General features: G+C 49.8%; 1 protein-coding gene across 4 annotated transcripts in view; it reads right to left on the minus strand.

Moving 5' to 3' along the window:
• Nucleotides 1–2,095: 2,095 nt before the first annotated feature.
• The window catches only part of NDST1 (N-deacetylase and N-sulfotransferase 1), an 82,546-nt gene continuing 64,243 nt past the window's right edge, over nt 2,096–20,398 (minus strand). For all 4 annotated transcript variants that reach the window (XM_082837342.1, XM_082837343.1, XM_082837344.1 and 1 more), the window contains 7 exons: nt 19,460–19,556; nt 18,111–18,234; nt 16,015–16,189; nt 13,188–13,358; nt 12,411–12,520; nt 10,688–10,790; nt 2,096–7,102 (listed from right to left, as the gene is read on the minus strand). In XM_082837342.1, the coding sequence (XP_082693468.1) occupies nt 6,983–7,102; nt 10,688–10,790; nt 12,411–12,520; nt 13,188–13,358; nt 16,015–16,189; nt 18,111–18,234; nt 19,460–19,556 (900 nt within the window). In that variant the 3' untranslated portion in view covers nt 2,096–6,982. The remainder of the gene's footprint in view (nt 7,103–10,687; nt 10,791–12,410; nt 12,521–13,187; nt 13,359–16,014; nt 16,190–18,110; nt 18,235–19,459; nt 19,557–20,398) is intronic.

Raw genomic sequence — 20,398 nt, forward strand, 5'->3', positions numbered from 1 at the left:
CCTCAGCTCAGGGGCTTGACAAGTGCTCAGGGTACCTGCAGCAAGGCAAGAACTTCCCCCCAACAGCCAGGGCCTCCTCAGGCCCCGCACTTTGGGTGCCTGTGGGCTGGGGGAACAGCAGGGCTGCTTTCACGGTAGCATCCCACAACAGTCCAGCTGCCTGGACCCCCTTTCTGCTTCACCCATTTCTAATTACTTTTAAGACTTTTTCATTCCACAACTGATACATGCATTTTCATTGTGTTTAGTAAAGTATTTCAGCCAAAGCTGAAGTCCCCTTTGAAATCTTCTCCCCTTTCCCTGCCCCCTCTTCCAGAACTAACCAGTTACCAGTTTGGCGTGAGAGAGAGATAGCTAGCTACATTGCCAGGAAAAATAATGCAGAATAGCATAAGCAGTACGAGCCAGCAGAGTATGTATGTGTACTTAGTTAGGGAGCATTCTCTTTCCACAAATGGTCACACTTAGGTCAGTCTCAAAGATATTTCCTGGTGGGACCTGGAGACTGAGCTGATTATTCTCTCCTCCATCGTCATGTTTCAGCATGTGGCCACACGAGTGGCTATTGAGCTGATCCCCTCTAGATGGACATCTAAGTTGTTTCTTGGGCTTTGCTGTTATGGAACACACTGCCCTGTGCACCTGATCCAGGGCTTCTCTGAGGGAAATGCCCACTTCCAGGATCCAGCACTGCTCCTGGGGCACCATGTCCCCTGAGTGGTCTCCTCACTTAGGGGGTGAGGAGGGTTCGATGTGTCTTTGTTCACTCAACCTATTAGAATTGCAGGACTCTTGGGACCTCTGAGAGCACCTGGGCTGGGCTTTCATAGTGTGTTTCAAGGATTCCTAGGGTTCCAAGATAGTATGGTGACAGAGAGCAGTTGAACTGATGACAGTCCAGATACTCACCCCAAATCCAACCAGAAACACCCTTCCTGCCTCTACCTGGTTTTCAATTAAGTTTCTCTTTAAAAAACAAAAGGCTGTTTTAAAATTCAAAAATCTCTGATGTAGCCTGACCACCTACCCAGCACCGAAGCCCACCTGTATCATGCAGATCCACTGCTCCCATTAATGCAGCCTCCACCCATGTTCTTGTTGCCCCAAGACCCATACCAAGCTCCCAGCTGACAAACCCCAAACAGGTGTCTGCACGTGCTGCCCTTGTACCACTGGGGTTGGTGTTTTGAGGTGCTCCCAGCTGTGTCCCAGCATGCCCCAGGGCAGCCGTCCACAATTGTGTGGAGCTTCTCTGGCTCATCCTTCGTGGCCTGATTCAGTGTTCCCACACTTTCCTGTGCGGCAGGGAGTTTGTTTAAAAGCCACATTTCTGGGTCTCCCTGCCAGAGGTTCTGACTGAGTGGACGGGACTGGGGGAGCCTGGGAATGTGCATTTCGTAAAGTTCCACAGAGGCTCCTGCCTCTCTGCTCCCTGCCTCTGCCCCTCCCCCGCAAATCTCAAACTCAGCCAGGCTGGGAGGGCTAGGAAGTCATTGGTTTTTACCCAACGTCTTCATTCCTCGGGCAGTGGGACTCTGAATTAATTAGAACCCGTAGAAGCCCTCTATCTGAGCCAGGGTTTCCCAGAGTGCTGGAGAGGTTGTTAAAATGCAGGTGCTCGGGCCGCACCCCACATCTGCCAGAGAGGAATCTCTAGGGGCACAGCCGGAGAACCTGCATTTTAAGCAAGTTCGCCAGAGTAGCCACTGAGTCCAACTCCTTCCACACCCCTAAGAGATGAGGGAAACCGAGGATCAAAGCATAAGAGTGACTTGGCCCGGTCACTTCACACACTGATAGCAGAACTAATTCTAGACTGAGGCTCTTCTCAGTGCAGTGCTCCAGCCCCAGCACTTCTCAACCATCTAGCGTGGCTGAGGGCTCTTTGTCACCTGAGACACCCCACTGGCTGTCCTGGGACAGGCCTCTGCTATCTAGAAAAGCTTCAGTTTACAATCCATTGAACTGATCTTTCACAGTCACCTTGTGTGTACGGGAGTGGCCAGACTGGCCGTGCATGTGAACATCCTTCTTTCCACCCTCCCCTGCGGGCCTTGCAAAAACGTCAGACAGACGGACAGACAGGACCAACGTGTACAAACAGAACCCCACTTTATTAGCAGTTAGTTCAAGATTGTACATTAATGGAGGGAAGGTTCCCACTTTTAACACAACCCAAAACGGCTGGTTTGAGAGCCCTGACCAGGTGAGCGGGGTAGCGCCCCCCTCTCTACTCCTCTCCGCACTCCCACGAGGGAAGGAAACCTCTGCCTGCTCCCCTAATGTGCCCCGCACCCTCTCCAGTCAGCCCTCTCCTCTCCCCAGGAAATGACATGAATTTCATGCACAAATTACAAAAGGAGCCCTCTTGCTGATAATAAAAGCCAGCACAGTCATAGAAAACCCTCTCCGCCCTCATTCTCCTCAAGGGCCACAGAGAGGAAGGAGAGAGGGAGGGGTGAACTTATTAGGATAAAACACAGCCAGAGTCCCCCCATAGGCCCTTGACATTGACCCCACACAAAGCCCATGCCTCTCCCTTGTGGGAACTAAAAAATGTCTCTGGCTGTCTGAGCGGGCGAGGGAAAGCCTCTGGGGGCAGGCAGCCTGGGGACCCAGCAGTGCCTCGTGGGCAGCGGTGCGGGGGGCCTGGGACCTCCATCCTCATTTCAACTACAGCAGACCTGCTTCCTTCTTTGATGTCTGAAAATCCATGCTGTAGGCCCATCTGCTCATTCTAGATGGGGAAATTTAGTCCCTGGGAGGAAAACTGTCACTCAGCTACTCAGTGTACTCAACTGGGACAAAATTTCACATCTCCTGCCTCCAGCCCAGTGCTCTTCTCTGCAACCGCAGTTTGGGTGGGGCAGCGCCCCCCGCGGAGCCCTTCGTTGGTGCATCCCAGGGGCTGGCTCTGCTCCAGTGCACACAGACCATGGGCCTCCAGGAAATGAAAACCCAGAGACCACAAAACAGAGAGAAAGAGAGATGCTCTTTGGTGCCCTGTGCTCCATCACCAGGAGCAAAGGGGGCAGCACAGGATCTTCTGAGTCCGGGATGTCTCATTCCCGACAGGCCCACACTGCGTGGTCCAGCCTCTTCTTTCTAGACCCTCCCAGGCGCGGCTGTGATGCCTCCTTCCTCGCCCTCTCCAGCTCTGGCAGGCCCCTCTGCTGACTTGGCACTTGGTACAGGTGACAGCAGAGGGGCATCTTAGGATGGACTGAAGTTTTCAAGTCAGCACAAAAGGTACCAATCCCCATAGCCTAAATCACCCTTGCCAATACAGGGGTTAGAGGAACTTGTTCTGTGACACCATGAAGAAACAGACAAATCCAGCATGTGGGACTTCTACAAGACAGCAGCCTGCTAGCCTCCGAAATAATGTCACTCAAACAACTGGAGTGAGCAGAAGGGAAAGTTTACTGACTTGAAAGAGATTTTAGAAAACACAGTTCGATGCAACATGTGTACCTTAACTAGTTCCTGATTCCAAAACCAGGTGTAAGTTATTTGGGAGAACTGTGAATATGGGTTGATTAGCAGATGTTGCTGGGAAATTACTGGTGTGATACTGGGTGTGATACTGGGCCAATTGTAGGAGAATGTCCTAGCTCTTAGGAGATGCAGGCTGAAGCATTTGGGGTGGAATCTCCTATTTGCAACTTTTAAACTAGTTCAGAGAAAATATGCTTGTACGGAAGGAAAGATTAAAATGTGGCAAAACACTAACTTTAAGTCTGAATGGTGGGCAGTGGGAGCTCATGATAAAATATTTGGTACAACACTTACTTATTTACTTGCTCTTTCTCCTAACAAACCTGTGGGGACGGCTCGATGTTGGGACCAGCAATCTCTGCGAGTCAACCTAGTAGTATTCTTCTACTGGGAACAGACCACTGCTCCCTCAGCTGGGCCCCAGAGGCACCGGCTGCTCCTACGTAGGGGCTCGAAAGAGGCCAGTCTTTAAACCTCAGACTCCTTCTCCAGGTGCAAGATGCCCGCACTGTGGGCAGCTCTAGAGCCCCGAGTGACGGAGGCAGCTGCACATCCCACCTGCGCCGAGCTTGAGGCACAGGTGTGTGGAGGAGATGGCAGAAGGGATGGTAGAGGTTTTTTTCTTGTTTTTGGCCAGTGACTTAGTAAACATGGAAGATGCTGAGGATACTGCACCCACTGACCTCTGGTTTTCTCCTCTCGTGGTAGTGGTGGTGGTGGGGGGGGGTGTGGAATCTGTGTGCTCAGCAGCTGAGAGAACCTAGAGGGACTTCTCTCCCCTCCCCAGTACCTACCGGTCCTGGAAGTGGGTTCTCGAGAGAGATTCGTTAGTGGGAAGGGAAAAAGTAGCAGTGACAAGACAGACTGAGAACATGTGACAGGTCAAGTCCCCAGCCTCCCAGAAGGGCCTGGACAAAAGTCTCCAGCATTTCCTCTGCTACCACAGGGCCTCAAACCTGCCTGTTTCTTCCTCAGGCCAGAGGACGAGGGGAGCGGACCTGCCCGCCCCACGAGGACAGGCTCTGGGCAGCCTGCCCAGGTGTCCAGGCCCAGAGGGAAGATCTCAGATGGTGGGAGCTGTGACATCCTCACGGGTCATGCAGCAGAGCCCCACGCTGACAGACGGGAAGTGAGGCCCAGGTTTTGCACTATGGAAGCTGCTGCCCGCTCTGGGAGTCTGGTTCCTGGTGCAGGTAAGTCTTCACAAGCGTACACGCAGACATGCCACCCTGTCCTCAGACACTCTGCTTCTCATCCCCTGCAGGGTTAGCAGCAACCAGGGTTCCCGGGTTCTAAGGCCCCAATAAGAAACATGATGGAAACGCTTCACTCAGGAGGCAGTAGAGCCAGATGCAGCTGGCCCCGTAGGACATTCCACTTCTCCATCCCAGTGGAGACCCTGGGAACTAAGATCCAGGCTCCCAGGCGGGAAAGAACCTTCTGAGGTGGGGAGAGCACGACAGGGATGCAAATGCAGATCTGGAACTGAGAAGGCTCGAAGGCACCCTGGCTGGCAAGGAGTGGTTTGTCCCCATATCCTGGAATGACCAAGGGCGTGACTAAAGGAGGGACAGCAACCTGGCACAGAGTAGGGTCCCAAGGACGGGCTCAGAGGCAGTGTGGCACTGGAAGAAGAGCCCTGGGCTCGGCAGCGGGAGCCTCGAGTTCAATTCTTGGCCCTGCTCCCGATCGGTTCTGTGACATCAGCCCCAGAGGCCACCTCCCATTTCTGGACCTGTGTCCACACCCACTGAAGGACCCTTCAGCCCCAACATGGTAGAGTCTTCTGAACAAGACAAGGCTCTCCAGAAAGGATTTCCCAGGTGTCAGTTCAAAGCTGAACCGGCAGTGGGAGGGGCTGGGGAAAGGCACCCCAGCCTTAGTCACTTCACATTGTTAAAAGATGGGGGCGGGAGGGGTGGGTAGGAGCAGCCCCAACCAGAAAATAGCCCAGAGACCCCCCCCCCCTTGTCGGCAGGGGGCCTGGAGACAGTTCTGTGGCTCCCAGGGCAGCTCCCAACCTAGCACCATGTGAGGGGAAGGGGAACAGGCCAGCCTTTAAGCCCTGGGGTCTCCTACCCCAGCCTGGCTGTTTCCTTTGGCCAAAAGTGCCCCAGGGTCACCGCGCTTCATGAAGCCAGATCTCCTGGAAAGAGTAGGTCTTCCTTATGCATCTCGCCACCTGTTCACCTGGGGCAGCCCCGGGGCGGCCATGGCCCTTGCCCTCTCCCAGGGCACTTCCATGCTGTGTCCTTGAGGCCTCTGCACATGAACACGCCCCCCTCTCCCTCCATCCCATTCTCTAGCACTGAGATACGACGCCCTTTGGGACTGGGGCCTGCCACCATTTTGTACGACTGAATTAAAAACAAACCCAACCAAAAAAAATATAATATATATATATATATATATATATATACACACATGTTATATATATATATGTAACACAGTGCGACCCCAGCACCCAGGGTATAAACTCTGGCACCAAGAAAAAAAAATATTAAAATACTTTAGCTTCTTAGTATTTGGGAGGTTAAGGGGCTCTCTAGAAACCCTTGGCCACAGGCAGCTGGCACAGAGCAGGGATGGCAGTCTCAGCAAGTCTGCCCAGCATCTGCCAGGGGCCAAGGCCAGGTGGGCTTAGGGACAACATATGTACACTGGGACATGTATACGGCCGACTCCACGACAGCCTCAGTCCTTTACCACAGGAAACACCACACATGTCATATCCCAGGGGGAAGAACCGGGGTAGGGTTGAGGCCTGGGTCTCTGGGTCCAAATGCGTGGCAGTGCCCCAGGGCCCTGAAGAAGGCCTTTAGGACTGGGTGGGTACTGTAGGAACCAGCGATTCTTTCTCTAAAGAGGGAAGGTGAGATGGGAAGGTATGAAGCAGAATGGGTATGGAGGTCCAGCGTTCTCTCGAGCTGGACACGCTCACACCCAGCCTAGGCACCACCTCTGGGTTCCCAGCTGACCCCTCTGAAGAGCCTGGCTTGAACCATCACGGGAACGTCCAATCTCTCTCCCTGGTTTGGCAAAAGCCCTAGCTGGGCTCTTTTCCCCGTTGTCTGGAGGACAGGGAAAATACTACTGAGTGGACACCCTACTGGAGCAGGGAGTGATGGGATGGAGAGGGTAGGGTGGGTGGAACACAGGGACGGAAAACAGAGTCCTGTGGACTGCCTCCTACCAGCTTGTGGTCTTCCACCAACAGGAAGTGGCCTCCCCATGAAAAACTATGAGCAGAATGGACCCTGGTTGGCGAAGGAGGTCCTAGAGGCCACCAACCCAGCACTGGACGCTCTGAGGCGCGTGTGGACCTGCCTGGGCTCTTCTCCTGGCCCTACCTGGGCTGCAGCAGAGTATTGCTTGTAAGTACTTGGCCAGCCCGGGCCCAGCTCCCCACTCTGCAGGTCAGTCTGGCTCAGCGTGTGGCGGGACGTCCCTGCCGTCACATTCAGTCTGGCTGTGGTGGCCGTGGCTACCTGGTGTTCTGGAGCTCCTCCCGTAGCCAGGTGGGCAGTGTCTGGCCCATCTTGTACAGCAGCTTGGAAAGCTCGATGTTGTGGTCCCGGTAATAGTCCTTCAGGAAGGCGCGGGACTGTAACAGGAAGGAAAGCTCAGATTCTTGGTCATGTGCTGACTCGAGTGACCCCCCTCTTCTTTAAAAACCACCATTCTGTTGGCATCATCCCACACTCCCATTATTTATTCACAATCTTCTTCAAAATCACAACCTTCAAAAGAAAACTCATATAGTAGGAGCACCAAAATACAGCACACAAGGTCAAAATTCTTGTGACAGGGAGAAGAGAGAGAATTAAAACCAGGGGCAAACAAGAAAAGGGAAACATAGTATTTTGTTGAGGATTTTTGCATCTATGTTCACTAGTGATACTGGCCTGTAATTTCCTTTTTTTGTGGTATCTTTGTCTGGTTTTGGTATCAGAGTGATGGTGCCCTCGTAGAATGAGTTTGGGAGTGTTCCTTCCTGTGTAATTTTTTGGAAGAGTTTCAGAAGGATAGGTGTTAACTCTTCTCTAAATGTTTGATAGAATTTACCTGTGAAGCCATCTGGTCCTGGACTTTTGTTCGTTGGAAGATTTTTAATCACAGTTTCAATGTCCGTATTTGTGATTGGTCTGATCATATTTTCTATTTCTTTCTGGTTCAGTCTTGGAAGATTGTACCTTGCTAAGAATTTGTCCATTTTTTTCTAGGTTGTCCATTTTATTGGCATATAGGTGCTTGTCATAGTCTCTTAGGATCCTTTGTATTTCTGTGGTGTCAGTTGTTACGTCTCCTTTTTTCATTTCTAATTTTATTGATTTGAGTCCTCTCTTTTTTAAAAAAACTTTTATTTTTTATTTTTGGCTGTGTTGGGTCTTCGTTGCTGTGCGTGGGGCTGTCTCTAGTTGCGGCGAGCCAGGGCTACTCTTCATGGTGGTGTGCAGGCTTCTCACCGCGGTGGCTTCTCTTGTTGCGGAGCACTAGCTCTAGGTGCCTGGGCTTCAGTAGTTGCGGAGCACGGGCTTCGTTGGTCCGCAGCATGTGGAATCTTCCTGTGGGATCTTCCCGGACCAGGGCTTGAACCCATGTCCCCTGCATTGGCAGGTGGATTCTTCCCTGCGCCACCAGGGAAGCCCTCCTTTATTTCTTGGTGAGTCTAGCTAAAGGTTTATCAATTTTGTGTATCTTCTCAAAGAACCAGCTTTTAGTTTTATTGATCTTTGCTATTGTTTTCATCTCTATTTCATTTATTTCTGCTCTGATCTTTATCCTCAACAAAATACTAGCAAACTGAATCCAACAATACATTTAAAGGAGCATGATCAACTGGGATTTATCCCAGGGATGCAAGGATTTTTCAATATCTGCAAATCAATCAATGTGATACACCATATTAACAACTTGAAGAATAAAAACCATATGATCATCTCAACAGATGCAGAAAAATCTTTTGACAAAATTCAACTCCCATTTATGATAAAAACTCTCCAGAAAGTGGGCATAGAAGGAACCTACCTTAACATAATAAAGTCCATATATGAAAAACCTACAGCTAACATCATTCTCAATGGTGAAAAGCTGAAAGCATTTCCTCTAAGATCAGGAACAAGACAGTGATGTCCACTCTCACCATTTTTATTCAACATAGTTTTTAGAAGTCCTAGCCACGGCAATTAGAGAAAAAGAAGAAATAAAAGGAATCCAAATCGGAAAAGAAGACGTAAAACTGTCACTGTTTGCAGATGACATGATACTATACACAGAAAATGCTAAAGATGCTACCAGAAAACTACTAGACCTCATCAATGAATTCGATAAAGTTGCAGGATACAAAATTAATACACAGAAATCTCTTGCATTCCTATACACTAACAAACAATGAAAGATCAGAAAGAGAAATTACGGAAACAATCCCATTTACCATCGCATCAAAAAGAATGAAATACCTAGATGTAAGGCCGGATACTATAAAACTCTTAGAGGAAAACATAGGCAGAACACTCTCTCTCTGACATAAATCGCGGCAAGATCTTTTTTGACCCACCTCCTAGAGTAATGAAAATAAAACCAAAAATAAACAAATGGGAACTAATTAAAAGCTTTTGCACAGCAAATGAAAGCATGAACAAAACAAAGACAACCCTCAGAATGGGAGAAAATATTTGCAAATGAAGCAACCAACAAGGGATTAATCTCCAAAATATATAAACAGCCCATGCGGCTCAATATCAAAACAACCCAATCAAAAACTGGGCAGAAGCCATAAATAGACGTTTCTCCAAAGAAGACATACAGATGGCCAGAGGCACATGAAAAGATGCTCAACATTGCTAATTATTAGAGAAATGCAAATCAAAACTACAATGAGACAGCCCCTCACACCAGTCAAAATGGCCATCATTAAAATATCTACAAATGACAACTGCTGGAGAGGGTGTTGGTGGGAATGTAAATTGGTGCAACCACTATGGAGAACAGTATGGAAGTTCCTTAAAAAACTAAAACTAGGTCTATACAATATGATCCAACAATCCTCCTCCTGGGCATATATCCAGAAAAGACAAAAACTCTAATTTGAAAAGATACATGCACCCCAATTTAATAGCAGCACTATTTACAATAGTCAAGATGTGGAAGCAACCTAAGTGTCCATCAACAGATGAACGGATAAAGAAGATGTGGTGTGTATATATATATATATATATATATATACATATATACACATACACACTATAAAATACTCAGCCATTAAAAAGAATGAAATATTGCCATTTGCAGCAATGTGGATGGACCTAGAGAATATCATACTAAGTGAAGTAAGTCAGACAGAAAGACAAATACCGTATGATACCACTTATATGTGGAATCTAAAGGATAAGTCTATTTACAAAACAGACTCAGAAAACAAACTTATGGTTACCAAAGGGGAAAGGGAAGGGGGAGGGACAAATTAGGAGTATGGGATTAACAGGTATACTGCTGTATATAAAACAGATAAGCAACAAGAATTTACTGTACACCACAGGGAACAAGAAACTGCCACAATATTATAAATCAACTATACTTCAGTTTTTAAAAAATTATCAAGGGGTAATGGAAAAAAAAGGGAAATGTAACCAGAGTCACAGTGTGTGCCCTTTCCCCTATATCCTTATACGTGCCATCCTCTCCTACAAGAATGCCTTATCCTTCCATGCCATAGGTCCAAATACCACCCCATCCTTCCAGGCTCAACTCGAGAGACACCCCCCCACCCCGCCACCTCATCTGAGAAGCCTTCTTACCCATCCAACTTCAAGTGGCATGTCCTTGCTCTGAAGTCTCACAGCACTCGTTCATACCTAACTACACAGAACACTTCCTCCCTTGTATTCTACTTATTGGCACATGTGACTCATTTCCCTCCTAGACTAGGAGCTCCTTGGAGGCAAAGAGCAGGGCTGATTCATTCTCAAAGCCCCATAGCATTCAGCCCTTGTAGAAGAAATACTCGTTTGACTAAATCAATTCTGATCCACTATATCCCCTAGCCCACATTTCCTCCTGTTAAGAACGCCACCCAAGAAGAAATGCCAAGGCCATTGAGTGCTGGGTGTCAGGTAAAGAGAAGACTCCCCCCAGCAGAGGGACCCCCAACATTTATTCCCCTGCCGCAGGCGGCAGGTCTGCTACTTACATCCAAGTCCATCTCTGGGTATTTCCGGCCCTTGCTTTTGCCTAGACACTTGGTTTTTCCTCCTTCGAGCAGCTGGCACCAAAATCCTTTCTTTGGATCAAACCTGTGAAGGTGGGGAAAGCCTGTGGGTGGGAGCTGGCCCGGCCGAGCCCAGCCCCTTCCCACTTCAGGCAATGTTCACAGACCTCAGGAATGGCAGAGCCGCCTAGAAAATCACAGGATCCACTCCCATAGGCAAACTCTGGTCTGTGGGACTGCTGATACTTGCATCTGTTTGCAGGCTCAGTTGCTGCAGCAAGTCCCTAACATGAACACTTCCCATCCTTCCTTATTCTGGGGATCCTCTTAGCACTCTCCAGCTCAGGGGTAGGAACCCAGTAGGGGGGAAAAAGTTTAGTGGAGGTTCTTTTGCTTTTTAATAAATTCAGTCTTTATCAAGAAATGCTGTATCTACAGTTGGATTTAAGCATGTGCATCACTGGAAAGTTGTGGTTGTTTTCTAATGAATTTCAGAAATGATAGAGCAAGACTGCCTTCAGAATTGAAGTCATGCTGGACCTTCAAAGGTATTTTGGGGAGAGGAGATCTGATGCTGTCATGGGGAGGAGAGGCATAATGGCATCAGAATTCAGTCCCAGATCAGGAACCATTAGGAGGTTCTTGGGCATGAGGACAGAAGGAAAACACAGTTCACATTTGGCAGGAGAGGGAGATAGGGATTTTTGAATGGGTCCCAGGGTAGGCACATGTGATGGTAATGGTGGTGATGATGATAATGAGAGTAGCTATCATTTACTGAGATTAGTACATCCCTGGCACTGAGCCAAGAGCCCCACCCACATGCTTTCATTCAAGACGGTGACCCTCCGGAGGTAGGAATTATTACCTTTATCCCCAACTTACGGAGAAGGAAAGTGAGGCTTGAAGGAACTAAGACACATGTCCAAGGCCCACAGTTAAAGAAGAGGTCTGGGATCCTACCCAGGCATCTCTACTGCCACAGCCATACCCGCAGCTGCTGCTCCTTTCTACCCTCAAAGGGAAGGACTGACTACCGTTTTCCACCTTCCGTTTTCAACTTCCAAAGTAAGGAGAAGGGAATATTCTTGCTGAAGGGCTTTCCTAAGAAGGTAGCTGGGGAAGGTGACTATTTCTCCTTCTCTTGAGACTCCCTCATTCAGATGAGTGTGTCACCTGTCTGTGATATACCCTAGGAGACAGCCTCTCCCCAGCCCTGAGCCCCCTCAACACAGGCTGGCACTTATCCATCTTGGGACAGCGTTCTCAGTGCACTTGCACTGGGTTTTGAGTGATGGGAATGATTAGTCAATGACAATATTTATAGTATCTTTTTCCTTAAATTATACTGAAGTCATAATCTAATGATAAGAAACCCTTGTGGGAACTGGAATTGCTCATTGCTGGTCTAACTTACTTAGGTAAAACACTGAAAATGTTCAGCCCAGAGTGAAAAGAACACCCCAGGTGTAGGACTGACCAGAGTAGAACAGAGTCATCACCTCCCTTTTTCCTGAGTCAATATCTTTATTAATATGACTCAAGTCATGTTAACTTTCCTGCTAGACTGCCATCAGGGACATGGGTACTTCCTCACATTTGCTGACTAACCTGTGTTTTTCTCCTAATCATTCAAGCATTTGGCTTTTGGGCCCAGGTGCCTGCTCAGGACATCCCCCCGTTGAAAGGCCAGGGTAACACTCACGCCAAGGTTTTGTGGTAGTCAATGGTGTTCGTCACCCCAAGGAACTTTTGCACTGTGTCCATCACTTTGGCAGGTTCCGTTCGCAGCAGTTTGCCATCCAAGACCAGAATCTGGAAAAAAAAGCAAAAGGAGAGTGTGATCTGAACCTGTTTTCACTCCAGTAGCAAACAGGCCCCCAGTCTTCTGGGTCAGCAGCCATGGTTATAAATTGGGGACCCCACACTCTGTAGACTGCTTCTTCCTCCACCTGTGGACGGGAGGTGCCCCCATGCCTCAGTCCTGGGCAGTCTAACTAACTCCCTGCTTTCTGCCAGCTTCCTCTGACCGATGCCATCCTCTCCTAGGGTTTAGGCTATCGGCAAAACCCTGCCTGCCCCTCATATCCCTATGACACCCCCTCTCTGCCTCTCTCCAAGTTTTTGGACCACAGGTCACTCTCCTGCCTAAATCCTCCAAGGGTTTCCCTAAAATGCCTCAGCAATCTGGCCCCATGTACCTCTGCAACCAGGCTCTCCCTCCGTCACACACGCCTGTCTCCCTCACTCCCAGGGGCCTATCCCAGAGCTTTTTGGGTCCCCTCAGGGATAAAGAGCCTGCTGTGATGGGACAAGGGCTTGGGATAAACAAGACTGAAACCTTTGAAAACCCCAAAGAGCTAACTCTCCAGCGACACCATGTCTGGCCCTGTAACTGGTAAAAGAGATTTTGAGGCGCTCCGCTAACCGCCCAGAGCCAGGGCTGTGATTGCCCTCCCGAGGGTCAGGGACAGGCAGCTACCTGGTTGGCGTGAAAGGCGCTGAGCCAGCGCTCAATGTGGGTGGCATACCAGCCGGGGACCAGGCAGCGGTTCTGGAGGGCGCGCAGTTTCAAGGATGCATCGGGCGCAGCTGTGATCACCTCATGGAAGGTGTACTTCAGGGCTACTGGGTCATCATGGGCTCGCTGGTGCTGCAGACAAGGGGAGAGAGAGGGTCCGCATGTCACGTGGAGGGGCCAAAGGAAGAGGCTTTTGTGGGACAGAAACCAGGAGGCAGCCAGAAGACCCTGAGCTGGAACCAGGAGCCCTGGGTTCAAGTTCTGGTTCTACCTGTCATTACCCTGTGACTTCAGGGAAGTCATAGCCCCTGGGAGCCCTAGTTTCCCCATCTTTGAGAGATGGGAGTTGGACTAGATCAGAGCTTCCAAATGCTGGCTGCTTCACACCACCTCTGTGATTTCTGCCATATCCATAAACCACCTGTACGTGACAAGTCAACGTAAGTTTCTTTGCATTGAATCATCTTTCTTATTCACGTAAATGTATTTCAAAATAAAACTCAATACTGTCTCCATAAATAGAAAATTAGAATCAGTTGTCATATATAAAGGTAATCATTCATAAATACAATAAAAATAAAGCAATGTTCTCAAACACCAGGCAGATACAAATGTCTGCTACAGGCCCTGATACAGTCATGAGGGTGGGGCCCCTGTGATGGGATTGGTGCCCTTGTAAGAAGAGGCACCAAAGTTTGCTTGCTTGCTCTGCCATGTGAGGACACAGAAGGTGGCTGTCTAAAAGCCAGGAAGAGAGCTCTCACCAGGAACCAAACCGACTGTCACCTTGATCTTGGACTTAGACTTCTAGGCTCCAGAGAAAAAAATTCTGAGAAAAAAATTCTGCTGTTTAATCCACCCAACCTGTAATATTTTGCTATGGCAACCCAAGCAGTCTAACACAGAAGGATTGGGAAAGAATTGGAAAGGGGAAAACACCAGGTTTGAACCACCTAAAATAATGCCACGGGCAGTCGGCATCTGCATAATTCCCAAGTCCAGAGATCAGGAACCTGTCCACCAGGGGTAACCCTCAAGAGCCCCTACACCTCCACTGAGGATCACAGAGCTCGGGTGGGGGAGCTGCAATAATGGTGCATAACAGCTCCCCCTCCTGACCTCCCCTCTGAGGCAGGCCACTGTCCTACCTCTCCCTCCAGCACCTTCCTGGAACCTCCTGGTAGGAATTAGTCCCCCTTCTCCTTATCCCGCCTCGACCATGGACAGAAGAAAGAACAGGGTCTTAGACCTTGAGGAGCTGGGTTCAAAATGGCAGCACATGAACTTGAGCTAGTCACCTGGCTTGCTGAACCTTGGTCTTCTCATCTGTGAGAGGGGACATGCACAAAGCCCTCTGCCCTCTAGAAAACTGCCGTGACGCTCCAATGAGGTGAAGAGGTAGAGCAGGAGCATTAGAACAGAATGGGGACAGACCTCAGCCAGGGCCGCTTTCCCTCTACAGCCTTCTCCTTCCTCTTTCCTTCCCCCGATAAGAGCAGACAGCCAATCTCTGCTTATTGCCAGGAGGTGGGGAACACTCGGCAGAGCAGAAAAGAGAAGTGGCCTTTATTCCCCCAAAGACAAAGCCCAGAGGGAAGGAGAATACTGAGGTATAGACAGAAAGTCCTAGAGAAGCAAGTGGAGGAGAGAGATTGCCCACCAGACGAGGGTCCCCAGGCTTGGGGAGTGAGAAGAGAGAGAGAGGTCTGTGGGAACAGGGAGCAAAGAGGGTCTGCACCTGTCTCCTACCAGCCTGTGGCCACAATGAGGCCCCAGAGAGGAGGCTCAGAGGGTGGCCAGACCTAGAGGGGCCTTCCTTGATCGGCTCTAGACGAGGAAGCCCCACACCCTGGCACTGTGGCATAATCCTAGGAAGACTGGCAGGCAGGGGAGGAAAACCCCCAAACGGCCAGAGCCTAAGCTTTCCTGTAAGCCCAGTGGAATGATGTTCAGAAAAAATTAAGTCAGGTCATTGAAATTAAAGAAAACTCTAGTTCTTACATAGTCAAGTAGGAACTAGGAGTCACACTCGCTAGCACAAACCGCAGTCCACGTAACTTCCTTACCTGATCGAGCATTTGCATTCTCCACTAAGAATGGCAGGTCCTGTGTCTTCTCCTTCTCTGATTTCCCACCCCCTTCCACCCCGTGCCCAGCAAGGAGGCCACAGTTAGTATGAGCCCAGATCACTGTTCACCGAATCTAGGCTTCATCAAGATGGAATCAGCCTCCACCTCTTGTTGGTGTCAGAGTCAGAGGCAGGTCCCCAGACGAAGCTGGGAGGGTGAGCAGGTAACTCGGCTGGTATTCAACATGGATTTCTGCCTGGCTTCTCCTCCGGGCTAGAAGTGCAGTGGAGGCGGGACCATTCTTACCCACCACGGCATTCCAGGAGCCTACTGAGGGCTGGCACAAAGGAGGCGCAAAATAAATATTTGCTGAGGGACTTCCCTGGTGGCCCAGGGGTTAAGAATCCGCCTGCCAATGCAGGGGACACGGGTTCGAGCCCTGGTCCGGGAAGATGCCGCAGAGCAACTAAGCCCGTGCGACACAACTACTGAGCCTGTGCTCTAGAGCCCGTGAGCCACAACTACTGAAGCCCAAGCGCCTAGAGCCCGTGCTCCGCAACAAGAGAAGCCACTGCAATGAGAAGCCCATGCACCACAATGAAGACCCAACACAGCCAAAAATAAATAAATAAAATTTAAATAAATATTTGCTGGTATTTATTGGTGGCTGAGCAGTAGACAGAGCCCGTACCCCCACCCAGGGCCCCACCCCGGCTCACCTGGTACCAGGAATAGGCTCGGTCTGCTGGGTTGATGAGGATGGTCAAGACCTTGGCCTTGGGTAACAGGGCAGCCGCCCGCCGGGGAGCCACTTCCGAATCAAAGTAGTTGGCGCTTTTCTCAAAGTAGAAGTCAGAGGTGGTGTTGGAGGGGATAGGGAAGAACTCCATGTACCTGCAGGAAGCCCAGAGAGCAGGGCTCGCAGGCAAGACCCAGGATGAAGGGGCCTGAGGGATGCAGCTGGGAGGGCCGTGGTGGCTGGGGGTGGAACTTGAGAAAGCAAGCAGGCACATGGCTCTCAGTCAAACAAGGACTCACTTCTGGCAGGGGTCCTAGACGGAGTGGTCACTTGGCAGTCTCCCTTTTATGAATTCATTCCTTTTTCGGGGAGACTCTGGGGTCAGGAGGATGTGAAGACTTGTGGGTGTGGTATGGGTGGCAGGGTATGGGAAGAGGGCTGCATCTTTCCATCCTAAATGGGATGGTCCTAGAGTGAAACTGGCAGGGCCCTAACTCTCACTGCCGCTAGGGGGCAAGCGGGGATGCCTCTGAGCCGGGGACGCCAGCACTGAGGGGAGGGACGCCCTCTGCTGCCTCCAGACTGACCTCTGATGGTGCTTTCTAAGCTGCTACTGTGGACCAGGAGACAAGGCGGGGACGGGGTTCACCTCCTGCCACCCATACCCCCTCCCCGGCCTCATACGGGTGAACCTGATAGCTTCCCAGATGAACCTCCCACATCACACCCGGAGTGACTGTCCACACCAGTCCTTTGAGATCACCTGTAGGTTGAGGGGCCCTCAGAAAACTAAGTGAACACTCCAGACCCTCCCAGGAGCACCTACTGAGGCAAAATAGAGGTACAACTTCAGGGGTTTGAGGGAACCAAACCCCACAAAGCCTACCCCAGTTAAGGACGTAGGATCCCTACTCTATCCTGTGAGATAGGGTTTCTCTTAGGTGGTCCCAGGGACCCCTTTATCAGAAATCAGAATCACCTGGGGGCTTGTGAGATTTCTGCACCCCTACAAACAAAATCAAAATCTCGAGAATGGAGCCGAGAAACTGCTAGCTCTCTCACATTTCTGAATTTTCTCTACAAAATAGCATTTTTACGTCCACGATCCATCGTTTGTTATATCTAAATGGAGAAAGCTCTGAGAAAGAAGCTTTTTTCCTAAGTTTGTAGCAAAGACATTTGGCAGCAAAACCTGACTTATGAATCTTACTTGGCATAAATATTGACATACTTTGCTACAGATAATATTAATGTATTTGCTAATGGGCACTGCCCCAGACCTTGGTGAAGGTGCTGTTAAATATACTGTGTCTCTCTAAATCCGGAAAGAGATGACTTTCAATAATGCATCTGGCTACAGTGGGTTTTAGATAAGAGATTGTGGCAATATTGGAGCGAGAAATAGACAGGTAGATTGACAGACAGATGATTGGTTAATTGAAAGACAGCTAGAAAGAGACTAATGGAAATACACACAGAAAAATACCACAACACAAACAGAAGAATGCCCATGATCTCTCTACTCAGGTAAATCACTGACATAAAAATAATAAACGAGTAATACATGTGTTACAACCGCTGGTGACAGGTTCTGGTGAGAATCCAATTTCAACCACCTCCCCAGGAGACTCCCTGAAGGCTAGAAAGCCACCTCGGAAGGGCTCACAAGAACACCTCCTGCTCCACAGTCAGCCATCCACAGTGGGAAGGGCCAGCCTTCGGGTCAGAACCCTTGGATTTCAGCCCCAGCTCTCGGGACCTCGGGCATGTTCCTCTTCTCCTCTGGGACTCAGGGTGTTTCTGTGCAGGCGAGGGAGGGGCTGGACTTTGATTTCTAGTATTCTCAGAGCCCAGGCAATAATGTAAAAGGGCAAAGGGCTTCCTCATCAACTATCCCATCTGTGACCAGGCTCCGGCATCATGACTCAAGGGTCACCGTGTTTTGTCCCTGTTTACAGGAACTAGCTGTGTGTAAGCGAGCGCCAGCTGCTTCCTGCTGTGGCCACAGCAGATCTCCTCCTGGGCAGACTCCATGGTGACCATCCCATCCCACTGTTCACAGAAAGGCCCACTCACCAGTCGATGCCTTTGTGATAGTTGTGGCCATTAAAAAACTGGATCTCCTCAAAGGTCTCGGAGCTGGGGTAGTTGCTGCTGAGGTCGGGGTGCATGCCCAGGAACAGGTAGAGGGCCGTGGTGCCTGTGGGGAGGGAAGGTAGGTGAGACCTGGGCCCAGCATGCCAACACAAAGATGGAGTCTGAAATTCTGGGTTCTGGTCCTGGCTCTCCATTACTCACTGGGAGATACTGGAAAAGTCCCTTCCCTTCTCTGGGTTTAGTTTCTTCATCTCTACCATGAAGGAATCATACTAAACTCAGGATGGGCAAATACATGGCTTGAACGTGGGCGCGCCAACGCCTGCATCCACTGCAGACATCACTAAACCATCACAGCATTCTTCATCACTAAACAAAGACTTGGCCTCAGAATCCTCTCACCACTGTACTCCAGCAGTCATGTCCACTTGATTACTGTCTCCTCATAATCCAGGAATTAGACAGTTTCTGCTGGTCCCTCTGGCTCTGGGCCTCTGTGCTCTCTGGCACTTGGGAGGAACTCAAGGACAAGGGAGTTCCAGACTCTCCAGTGTGCTGATATGAAATTCTTGAAGGGCTAAGAAATCTGGCTCAGATGCCTCCTCTTTGGGTACCCTTCCTTCACTCATACTCCCTCCCCTAATTGACAGTACAGGACCGACCCCCTCCTTTAGAGAGTTCATTCCTTTCCTACATGTGAGTCTACAGTTAATATGCCATAATGAGAGGTTCCAGAAGAGATGGAGACTACAGAGTTTGGTGATCAAGAGTATAAGTTTTGGGGTCACAGAGACCAGGGTTCCAGACCTGGATCTGCCATTTCCTAACTAAATGTGTTAGGGAAATCACTTAACTTCTCTGAGCCTTGAGTGTTTTGTCTGTAACATGGGAGTACCCATCCATGCCATATAGTGCGCATGGTAAATACTTAGCAACCATCTCTTCTCTGCTCCCTCCTGTACCTCTGGCAGACATGACTAATTGATCACAGTCTTCTTTGCTCTGAACCAGTTTTGCCTGGCACTGTTCCAACATGCAGAGTAGCCGATCTGGGCTTCTCTGATTTTACTCTGAGACTCCCAGCAGGACACAGGGAGAGCTCCCTGAGGCTGTGGTTCAGGACAGATAGGAGAATCCAATGCCCATCCTCTATCCTCTTCCCACCTCCACACTGATGGGCAATTCATGTTCACCCCAGCTTCACTCTCACTTCCTGGGAAAGAGGGGGCAGACTACTGGGGAGTGGGACTAGGGCATGGTGGCCCCCAGAATTCTGTGGCTGAGAGAGCAGGCACTGGGGGACGCTGGTCAAGAATGGAGAGACCTGCCTGTTTTCTGGGGGCCAATGATGAGGAGCTTTGGGAAGCGGTCGCACGTCTTCTCCTTGGACCAGATGTCTTTATGGCGTTTGTCTTCACAGGGATCCTAAAACAGCAGGGGAAGAGATGTCAGGGGTGCCCAAGAATGGACACTGGACTCCCACTGCACATGGATATGTGGCTCTTACAGCCCTGAATGACAAGTGTAACTGCATGTGCCCTTGTCACATCCCCATCTCGGGACACTGAACGGCTGGCAGGCAGCGACCATTTCTAGTCAGTCTCACGCTCCCAGACATAGCCTAGTAAAATGCTCAGCACAACACTCGGCTCATGAGCTCCTATTGTTGAATTTAAAAGTTCAGCAAGAGGTCAGCAAACTTTCTCTATAAAGTTTAGTAAATCTTTTGAAATGTTTAGTAAATATCGTATTTTAGGCTTGGGTACTATCCGGTCTGTTGCAACTACTCAGCTCTGCTGTTGTAGCTTGAAAGCAGCCACAGATGGTACGTACAAGAATGAGTGTGGCCATGTTCCAATAAAACTTTATTTACAAAAACTGACTGCAGGCCAGACTGGCTCACACGCCATGGTTTGTGGACCCCTGAGACCATCAATTCCAGCTTCTGCTTCCAGTTTTTTTACAGCGCCCTGGGGCAACTTCCCCAAGAACTGTCCCCCAAGCCCTCTGATCAGTCCCCTTTCCCATGCTCAGAGCCTGCTGGAGTGAGAAGGTACATGCCAGGCAGGGCAGCTGCTTTCCACACTTGTGTACACTGTGTTCACCTACAGTTCTGTGGTGCTGTTTTTCAGAGGTGAGTATGCATGCACATAGGTCTGCATGGAAGGTCTAGTGTGCACAAGAACAAGCAAGCATGCCCACGCTGGTGAGCAAGTGTGCCCCTGAGTTTACACTTGAGAGAGCATGAGGGCCTGAGGACTGAGTCC

The sequence above is a fragment of the Leucopleurus acutus genome (assembly GCF_964270905.1).
Source record: "Leucopleurus acutus genome assembly, chromosome: 3".
Classification (NCBI taxonomy): Eukaryota; Metazoa; Chordata; class Mammalia; order Artiodactyla; family Delphinidae; genus Leucopleurus; species Leucopleurus acutus.